Source organism: Rhagoletis pomonella, unplaced genomic scaffold (assembly GCF_013731165.1).
Source record: "Rhagoletis pomonella isolate Grant_MI unplaced genomic scaffold, Rhpom_1.0 Rhpom_scaffold_00001, whole genome shotgun sequence".
Taxonomy (NCBI): Eukaryota; Metazoa; Arthropoda; class Insecta; order Diptera; family Tephritidae; genus Rhagoletis; species Rhagoletis pomonella.
The window spans coordinates 106,433,520-106,443,854 of NW_023458555.1; the positions used below are offsets into that span (position 1 = coordinate 106,433,520).

Below are 10,335 nucleotides of genomic sequence, written 5' to 3' on the forward strand. Positions count from 1 at the left end.
GTCATTGTTGTTGTTGGATTAGCAGAAAACTGCTTAACTCTGTGAACAAATTTTATTCGATTAAAATATTGAATGCGCTTATGCAACGCTGAGTCTTCAGTATTATTATTTGTGTTGACTACTTTTGGCTACACAGCGTTCTTATTAAATATCGAATGCACTTACGCAACGCTGAGGCGTAGCGTTCTTGTTATTGTATTTGGATAGAATTCCTATAATGCTAACTTACATATATATATACATACATATATTACTTTTCATATCAATTCAAGTCTATTACATGCGCCCATATATGTAATACTTCTATATTGGCAGTAAGCTAACTTCCCAATGTGTAAGCATTCCGAAATCAAAGCGAGACAGTCTAGTACGGCTTTTGTGTATGTATTGGGGATGTTTCGAATGCCATATTTATCACATTCCGAATGCGCGAATGCGAATGTTAATTCATCGTTTTTATTACTTAAAAATTTGGAAATTTTTAGAACATTGAACGAGTGCTTAACCTATACAGTGTTTTAATCTTATAGTCAAAGTTCAAAATGGGCATATTATATTTCAAAAAAAGTAATTCTGCTGCCTTTTCTCCCATGAGGCGATTTCTTAGAGGCTCGTATATAAGGCCGGCTGTACTAATTGCTCACTTGGAACGGCTTGGAGGTTGCTTATACGACTTTTAGCAGTACATACTTGTTAAAAGCCCATCAATGTTGCTTGATATACTACTTAACCGTTTAGCGCCTGAAGCTAAAAGCCGGTTATTGCCCGCAACCTGGTTAGACAGACTTAGAGCCATTTCAACAACATTAGTGTGGACAGTCTGCCCATGTACACATCCGCATTCGTATCATTTGATGCGAATGCGAATGCCGAATTCGAATGTGTAAAATGATGCGAATCATTCGCATAACGAATGCGAATGCAAATATTCGCAACGTCCCTGGTATGAATTGTGTACGTGAGTGCCGTTTTTGTGAATGTGTTGTGTATATGTATATTTATAAACGTATGTGTCCCTTTTCTTTTGTACGGTTTTATTGATATATCTGTGCTGAAATGTTTTCGGACATTACTAGCTCTTACTGCCAATATAGAATTATTACATATATGCATGCGCCCCACGCTTTTCATTTTCAATCTCATAAATTGTTTATAATGCCTTTTGCTAAAATTTCAAAATCAAAAGTTACTTTTTAGTCCATTTATAAAACCACGCATATTAAAAAGTTTTTTATTTTATTTATTTTCTACTTGTTAGTCTTGTCTGTATAAAATTTTGCAATAGATATTAAAATAATTCAATGATATTAATAGATTGATGCACACACATGCATATGAATATGTATGTACATACATACGAGCACCAATTAATTTCATTTAAAGCACTGCTGGTCACTGCCTTGCCCGCGTGCAAAGCTCTTTTAAGCTTTCAATACATTTTTTGTATAGGCGCATGCAGAGTGAAAGCTCTCTCTGCCCATTGCTGATTTAAAGAAATTGCGTGTCGTCCATTTCCACTGTAGCGCACGTAGTGCATACGGCGACATCTACCTGTCAACCGTAGAGGTAGATGTCGCCCTATGCACTAGACTTTTTTATAGGAACTTTGCAAAGCAAAGGTTTTATAGCAAAAATGGTGTCTGGACACACATCACATTGCAAGTTGATAAAAGCGTTGTAAAAATGAACACGAGCAAAGTTAAAACTAGTGAAAAATACGAATGGTAGACGCGAAAGAAGACCCTATAACATGAAATATCAGTTAGTTACGTAAAAATGTGTTAAAATAGTTCTTGTTTTGTTTGCTTCCACTTACGTTACGCTTAACTTTTGCTTTGATCTCTAACGGTTATGTTATTTTTATTGTAATTCAATCATACTTTAATATGTTGAAACAGTTATTGTTTTGTTTGTTTGTATATTAGGGTGTGACCAAAAACAGTGAAGTCGGAACTTTAATGCTCTAACCCCCTAGAACTGTTCTACGTCGAAAAAAATTATACCGCTATTTTTATTTTGAAATCAAAAAATATTTTGAGGTCGCTCAAAGCGCTTAAAGTTTTCCATGTATTTTATATGGGGGAAAAAATAACTTATCGTAGAAATGGTATGGAATTCTTGAAAATCAATAGCGGTATTCATCTAAGCTGATAACTTTATCAAGCAAATAATCTTATAAGTTTACGCACTCTGTTTCATGAACGACCCAGACTCTCTTTTCGTTTACACTTGTGACAATAGTCGTGTTTTCTTTGGTTATCGAGCTCAGTATCACTAACTATATATTACTAGCACGAGGATAAAGAAATTATAGAAACTAACTCATTAAATGGGAAAAAATTATGATTTATTTTGGAACGGATTTCCGTCATCCCTTGCCAAGTTTGGTTTGCAGACAAACTGGTTTCGGCATTGTGCCATTTTCAGTGTCATTTTTCGGAAAAAATTATATTTTCGAGATAATATCTATTTAAATAAATGCACATATAACATAAACGCGATTTATTTGAAGCAATTGTAAAGAAACAATGACAGAACATCTGTTTGTGTATGAATTCATTTGTCACTGCTACCACACTGTGCTGCCGAATTATCAGTGAAAGAAAACAAACAGAACGGTTAATAATTTAACCAGTAGTACGGTTCTTAATCTAAATTTAACCACATTTCACGTTGTTATCTCTAGTTAACAACTTTTTTTTGGGGTTAAGTGATTGTGTATCAACGTTAACCCTATTTGTCATTGTTTAGTGTTAACAAACGCAGTCAGCTATTTGGTGACAATTATTTTTGTGGTTAATAGCATCTAGTTTTTCATTGTTAAGCTGTTGTTTGCAAACTTTTCTGTGAAGTTAAATTGAGGAAATTGAGAAAATTGTGAAAATTGTGTTAAAAATGGCATTTGCATACATTGCATCATATTTATATGATAATGATAATGAGCAGCCATTAAACGTGCCAAGAATTGACTGGCGTAGGCTTCGCGAAGTCGATAACCCTTTCGAGCTAACGCCAACGGAGTTCCGGAGGCTATATAGACTTAGTCCCGGCATGGCTGAAAATTTTGTGTCGCAACTTGACAATCAATTAAGAGGATCGCGAATAACAGCGTTATCGACCGAAAAGCAGGTAAATCAATATATATTTCAACTTTATTAAATATTATAGGTGCGTTCCAGCGGTAGTACTAATTGCAGGGTCTGAAGGTTTCAAGGATTTACAGGAAAAGCTGTTTTTACCTTTAATAAACCTTATGTGACGTGGAACAGCTTTTCCTGTAAAACGTACAATTCGTATTACCGCTAAAAAGCATCTTATATAAGCATGTGTTTATGTACTCGTTGAAGGTTCTAGCTGCTCTACGGTTTTATGTCACTGGATGCTATCAACGCCCAGTGGGAGAACAGTGGGGCATATCCATGAGCCAAACATCGATAAGCCGTTGCATACACCGTGTGACTGACGCAATCAACAATTCAATGTTTACTACCAAAGTGAAGTTCCCTATGACGCAACTGGAGTGCCAAGCGGCAAACGAAATTTTTGCGTCTGCATCTTCACCATTTGTAGCAGGAACTATCGGTGCAATCGACTGCACTCATGTTTCAATTTTGGCTCCCAAAAATAATGAATCCAATTATGTCGATCACCATGGGTACCATTCAATGAACGTGCAAATGGTAAGAACAAATCTACAACATGAAAAAAATTATATAGTTATTTTATAATGGTTCAAACTTATAGATATGTGATCCAAATCTTAAAATTTTAAACGTGAATGCAAAATTTCCGGGAGCGCGTCGGGTCATGCCGCGATCATTTGAAACTGGAAATCACAACACGTTTTTGATTGGTAAAATGTTTTAATTCCATATGAATAGGAATATTAAAAGAAAATAATTACAGGCGATTCTGGATACCCACTGGAGCCATGGCTGATGACTCCTTTACCAAACGAGCCAGAAGGAACACCAAAGTTTCGCTACAACGAGGCGCTATGTAAAGCACGTAACCCGATCGAGAGACTCTTGGGCGTCCCTAAAGGCACATGGCGGTGCTTATCACGGCAAAGAGTACTTTTGTATGACCCCGGTTTTGCTGACCGAGTAGTTAACGCGTGCGCAACATTGATAACGTTCGCTTGGGCGATCAAGCAACCGATTTTGACGATCGGGTTGTTTATGATCCCGAAATATTAAGCACTAATGACAATTCCGCAGCACCTTCTTCAGTAGCGAAACGTGTTCAGCAACGAATTATAGCTAATATTCGCATAACTTAATATATGCCGTCAACGGTCGTCTCGATGATAGGGCAGCCATCCACCGAGGGACGGATGTAAGTACCATTAGAGCAAATTATATCAACTTATTTATTTTACTTCAGCTCGCATTTATCATGAATGATTGCGTTTATTTTCTAGACTTATTCAATGCACGTTAACGTGCCTTTGTTTGTCATCAGTTTTTTTATCATCTTCAACAATATCAACAGTATTTATTTTTCACGTTCAATGAACATACTTGGCAAGCTGTTAAATGGCACCGCTAAAACTGCGAACTTACCAGCTAATTTTATTGATTTTTATAGTTCCAATGAAAATGTTCCACACCTGCGCTGGCTTTATTAGAAATGTATGTACGATTGCTCGTTCATACGAAATCGAACCGGTGCACAGTGCCGCGAAGGTGGACAAAAATACAAAAATCGACTGTCTTGAAACTTAGATGTTTTGATGTTAAGTTACAGCTAAATCTCCAACTAAGAGAAGTTCATAAGTTATTTTGTGATAAAAACAACTTTCAGCCTCACACACCCCCTCAAAGTACACCGATTTTCTACATACCATTTCATTTCGGCGATTCGCACATAAAAGTGGTCGCAGTTAAAAATTTGTTAAAAATACATTTTTATTCCTAGCAAGATCAACTTTTGCACTTTGATAAAGATATATGCGACAAACCAAGAAATGTATGGTTCATGGGAAAAAAAATTTATACAAATATTTTTTTTTTATTAATAAATAAATATATGATTAAACATACCAAAATCCGAAAATTGGTAAACTTTGGAGACAAAAAAAAAAAACATCTTGAAAGTTCGTGAAATTCCTTTTTTGGTTATGGTAGTTTGGACCTTCTACTAACAGAAACAATCGAAATCTCTTCCAACTTTTTCCAATATTTGAAAATTTTCAATTTTGAAAAGGTGACTAAATGCCTTTTTTTTGGTATTATTTTAGCTGATCTATATTTACAATACTTTTTCTGAATGCCCTAAGATCTAAATTTTTGGTTCGCTTTTCAAAAATAAGGTATTGAATTAAAGCTAAAAGTGCCAAAAAAAAAATTAAGAGGTACAGGGTGCTTTGAAATGAAAAAAATTATCAGCTAATTAAAATACTTAAATATGCATCACGGTATGGGAGCCAAAAACAAAGGTATACGAAGATTTACATATATATATATATACATATATATATATATATATATAGAGCAATGACACCAGTTTACAAATAATATGTTAACCAATGATTAGACGAAAGGCGAACAAAAAGCAAATAAAAATAAATAACATACCTATTACTCTTCATCTGCATAAAGAGTACTATTTTGCTTAAACAGCAAACAGCTTGCGAAAATGATAATACAAATGTATGCACATCATGGAGGTCCAATTTTTTTATATATTTTTTTTTTTTGATTGAGTCTTTTTATAATTTTGTTCACCTAACTAATTACATTACCTGTGCAAAAATTTCAACGTTTTACTATTAGTGGAAAATGTAGCTCAACGCGAGTTTAAAATTTCATGAATTTTTCTCTGGTGCTAAGAGTCCTCTCTTGTGGAAAACAAATAAAAACCCAAGAGTTTAGTGTTTTGTTGAACGAAACAAGAGAGTTATACCTTAGAAATTATGGTTGGTATAACATGCCAAGTTCAGTGCATAAAGTTTTAGTACGTGGACGTGATGTAATTAAATACTTTGATTTACCAATAGGTAATGATTTTGAAGCTATGTTTTCATTTATTTTCTTATTCTGTATTTCCACCTAATTTATCAGGTTCATTATCAGAAGAAGCCTTAGAATGTTCACACAAAAACATAAGAAAATATCGGCTTAATCGTTCTCGAAAAACTGGAAGAGTACAAAGCAATACGGATTTAATGACTCGTTTGATATTATCGTCAGATCCATTAGTTGCATTTAAAAGAAATATAAAACAGAGAAACAAATATTTAAAGGGTTCTGATCTCAGCTTTAATAAATACATTGTTGAAAGTGACGAAGCAGACAAAAGCATGGAATCATTTGAATCAGTGATCACTTCCTCCTCTTCTGAGGACTCTGAAACTGAGTGATTATAACAACTAGTTCGGTTTTTATTAACATATTATATGTTATTACCATATAACAGCTATTATTACTTACTTACTTAACAGTGATTATGCTTTATTTTAAATGAAATCAAAAGAATTTTTTTTTCTAAAGGTTAACATGTAAGGAAAACCGACTTAATTTTTCAAATTACCATAATGTATTCATTTAGGAAGTAAAGTTTAGACGAATTTTGACTATTAAGACTATTTTTCTGAACACTTAGCAACAATGATATGCCATATTTCATTTTTAAATAATCATGTGCAAAAACTCGGTGTTTTTTTAATGGGTACCCGTTACAAAAAAACCGATTACTTTCTTAAAATTAGAGTAATATAGACACTTCAGATGTAAAGTTTCAATAAATTCTGACGACTCCTTCCTGTTTTCGTAAACACCACAATCAGCAATGATTATGCCTTATTTGTCTTTCATATAGTAATGTAAAAAAAAATCTTTTTTTTTTAATGGGTACCCGGTACCGAAAAATCGATTTCATTTTTGAAATAAGCATGGGTTAGTCCTTTTAGGTGTAAAGTTTCAACAAGTTCTGAATACTATTTCGGTTTTTATAAACATATGTCTACGATGATTATGAGCTATTTTACCTTTTTATAAAATTGTAAAAAAAAAAATTTTTAATTAAATGGTAACAGATGCTGAAAAACGTTTTTTTTCTTAAATTGCCGTGATATAGTCCTTTCAGGTGTAAAGTTTCAGCCCATTCTGATGCCTCCTTCCACTTATATCAACACATGTCCACAATGACTATTTTCATATAAAAATGCAAGAAAAACTCGGTTTTCTCGAAATGAGTAACCGGTACAGAAAAACCGATTTCATTTTTGAAATTAGAGGGGCATAATACTTCTAGGTGTGAAGTTTCAGCCAATTCTGACCACTCCTTCTATTTTTGTCCATCATTTGTATGGAGTCGCGGCACTGTGCGGTGGGCATTAAAAGGATTCTTGCGTAAGCTATTCGGAAGAAGCAAGCTAGGGCTGTGCAATTAATTGATTATTCAAAACCTTAATTAATATCGTATTAATCATTATGATATTTTAATTGTAATAGTTGCGTTGCAGATGCTTCACGATTTGTAGGTTTTTACAGGAAGTCGTTCCAGGTGACCACCTTCCTTAAGGTTTATTAACGGAGGAAACAGTTTTTCTGCAAATCCTGCAAATCGTGAAGCATCTGGAACGCAACTTTTTTGCTAACCGAACAACTGATTCACCAACTTGCTCGAGTAATCGAATATTCGCACAGCCCTAAAGCATTTTCCATAATTGTTTACATTTTCATTAACTCTTATAGAGCAATTGTTGCCCGCTGTTTCCAAGCATCAATACAGCCTATACTGCTGAAAATGTTCCTATATCGTTTACATAACCAACCCAACAGCGCCCTTACACTGTATGGACGTTTCGCTACAAACCAATAAAAAACAATTGAATTTGTCAGTGTCGGCTGATCACTGGGCTAAGGTGAAATGCAGAGACAAATGTCTCGTTATTTCAGCGAAAAACTACCTGGTTCTGTGGCATCGAGCGGGAGTGATGATCTGAATCGTGTGTTGATACTAACGCTGGCATTTTCTATGCAGATGACTAGACTTGGTGAGTTTTTATTTTTTAAAGTACCTTTAAAAATTTGTAAGCTTCGCTCTTTCTTCCGACATTCTCTACTTGACCTCGCTAGCTTGCTTTCCATCTGTTTTAATGCATTTTTCGTGTAAAATAGTCATCCTTTGGAGAAAAAGCATTTGCTTAAAACATCAGTCGAAGAAGAATACCGTAACTGGACATCGATGTCAAATGGCTACGACAATGAATCATATTATGTGGCCTAGAGCAAGATCACTTTTCCTTTGTTTACTTTTCAATATGATTTGGGAAACGGAGACCGTCAATACAGTGGCATATATGTATGTAAGTGCGTACTCGCCATACAAAAGTTGTTTGCTTTCAATTTAAAACATTTAAACAAACTTGTGTTATAGAATCTTGGAGGACTTTAGCGCACGCGCCTTTTCAGCACCGACTGTTTCTTCAATGAATTCCCCAATGCACCTGCAACTTAGTTTGCCAATCGCGCCCTCAATTGTAGCAGGTAATGTGGTGGGTGCTGTTGTGAAGGGTTATTCATTGACACCACAAAAAGAGATACAAAACTACATCAATGCTGTTGGCATAATACTCGCTGCTCTGCCTAAGAAATATTGGAATGCAAATGAACACCATGGGTAAAATTGCGTGTTCTGTTTGGTATTATTTTCAAAGGGATGTGTAAACATATATCCTTATTTCAGTGAGCCGCTGATATGTGTCTTCAGTTGGTGCTGCCTTCAGTAAAAATTGTGAAGACTCGCTGGTCGCACTAAAATCGCTGCAAGAAATTATGTATGACAATGCAGACAAATTGGCGTCACTTACTAACGAGGGAACAGCGGAAACAAAGATGAGGAGTTTGCAGGGTGAGTTGAGTTTAGCGGGAAGTTTAGTACCTTTTTAAAGCTGTTATTACTTTCTTGTACGTAGATTGCATAAAATATTTGGCTAAATATCACCATTGAAAGCACAAAGATTACAACGAAAAACAACCACGCCAAAGAGGAGTTTTATGTGCCTAGTCAAGCATTTTTAACATCGCTAATACAAATTTTCCCAGCCATTTTCTAGCACATACAAAAAAGGTGATGTAAGCCATAAAATATAAGTGAATTCAATTTCTAAATAAAATTATTGCAGATTTATTTAATCTGACTTTGAAAAGTTTTGCGTTGTGCCGAGGTATTTTATTGTATTTAGCTATATTTCAACTATAAGAAAATTATTTTATGACATATATAGGAAGCCATGGACGATACATTCAATAATAATCGCAAAAGTTTATTGGTAACAACTGCGGGGGTAAATGCATCATTGAATTCGAATGTTTTCACTGGGCGCTTGGCGGTTACTGCTTTACTACATCGATTCCAAGAAGTTTTGAAGCGTTCCAATGACGACGAACGGCTGATGGGCGCCGTGCAAGGGTCACAATAGTTCATTCCGGGGTATTGATCGTAACCAGGGTGGGCAAAAACTCGGAGTTCGAGCGAGCGAGTGAGAAAACTCCTACTCAATGCCTCGCAGACAACGAGGCGCACGCAGCTCGTACTCGTAGCAGCAATGAGGCGAGGCACGAGAAGTTTGGCTCGCTCGCCAAACGAGCGAGCGCTGCTTGTTTGCTCGCGCTCCTATTAAATGAGCGAGGCTGTTAGGTGTTACCTCGATCGCAGTGCGAGGCGAGTAGCTGTCTGCATACTCACTCTGCTAGGAAAGACGAGTGAGCGACGAGCGAGCGGTTCGAGTGTACTATACAACACATGCATTTTTGTGCATAAAAATGTGGGAATGTATGTCAATAGATTATGTACGAAAGTATGTTAATAATTGTATGTACATATGCATATATATATGTGAAGTATTATATTAGGGCAGCATTTAAAACAACAATAAAATTGATTACATACATAAGCATAGATTATGGAATGAATTATTTTTTAGAGTTATATTCATACATGTGTACACACATAACATGCATATTTATATATGTTAGTATGTACTTATTTATGTATATATGCATTTATATATGTATGTACATATGCACACTGAGAAAAGAGTTTAGTTACGTCAACTAAATATGTTTTCCTCAACACATGATTTGGTTATAGTTACATTATTTGGTTTTAGTTACCAAATCATGTGTTGAGACAAACATATTTTGCATATTTTTTTCTTAGTGCATGTATTTTGTCTTTACAGGGAAAAGTAAGTAACGAAGATATTATAATCGTTTGTGCCGCAGAAACAAAAAACAAGTAAGCACTTGCTAACACCCCCAAAATAGTTTTCTACTTGTAGCAGTTATGCTGTATACCTGAATGAAATATAGTCCTTGGTGAAAA

The 10,335-nt window shown here is 35.1% G+C and overlaps 1 protein-coding gene across 2 annotated transcripts; it reads left to right on the plus strand.

The window, feature by feature from the left end:
- Positions 1-3,276: 3,276 nt before the first annotated feature.
- LOC118732939 (mediator of RNA polymerase II transcription subunit 23-like) lies at positions 3,277-9,157 on the plus strand. Of its 2 annotated transcripts, XM_036462188.1 has the most exons (8): positions 3,281-3,680; positions 3,745-3,853; positions 3,907-4,338; positions 7,701-8,002; positions 8,127-8,310; positions 8,386-8,628; positions 8,695-8,859; positions 8,924-9,157. In XM_036462188.1, exons 4-7 carry the CDS (start codon positions 7,876-7,878, stop codon positions 8,735-8,737), a joined length of 597 nt encoding a protein of 198 aa, XP_036318081.1. In that variant the 5' UTR covers positions 3,281-3,680; positions 3,745-3,853; positions 3,907-4,338; positions 7,701-7,875; the 3' UTR covers positions 8,738-8,859; positions 8,924-9,157. The 2 variants fall into 2 exon arrangements, with proteins under 2 accessions (XP_036318001.1, XP_036318081.1); XM_036462108.1 differs by lacking the exons at positions 7,701-8,002; positions 8,127-8,310; positions 8,386-8,628; positions 8,695-8,859; positions 8,924-9,157 and having other exon boundaries at positions 3,277-3,680; positions 3,907-4,562.
- Positions 9,158-10,335: the final 1,178 nt, after the last annotated feature.

Bases quoted from the DNA above. Each gene is read 5' to 3' on its own strand.
- LOC118732939 (XM_036462108.1), top strand. From the start codon at position 3,333: ATGTACTCGTTGAAGGTTCTAGCTGCTCTACGGTTTTATGTCACTGGA. The intron at 3,681-3,744 runs GTAAGAACAAAT...TCAAACTTATAG, and splicing joins ATTCAATGAACGTGCAAATG to ATATGTGATCCAAATCTTAA. The intron at 3,854-3,906 runs GTAAAATGTTTT...AAATAATTACAG, and splicing joins TCACAACACGTTTTTGATTG to GCGATTCTGGATACCCACTG.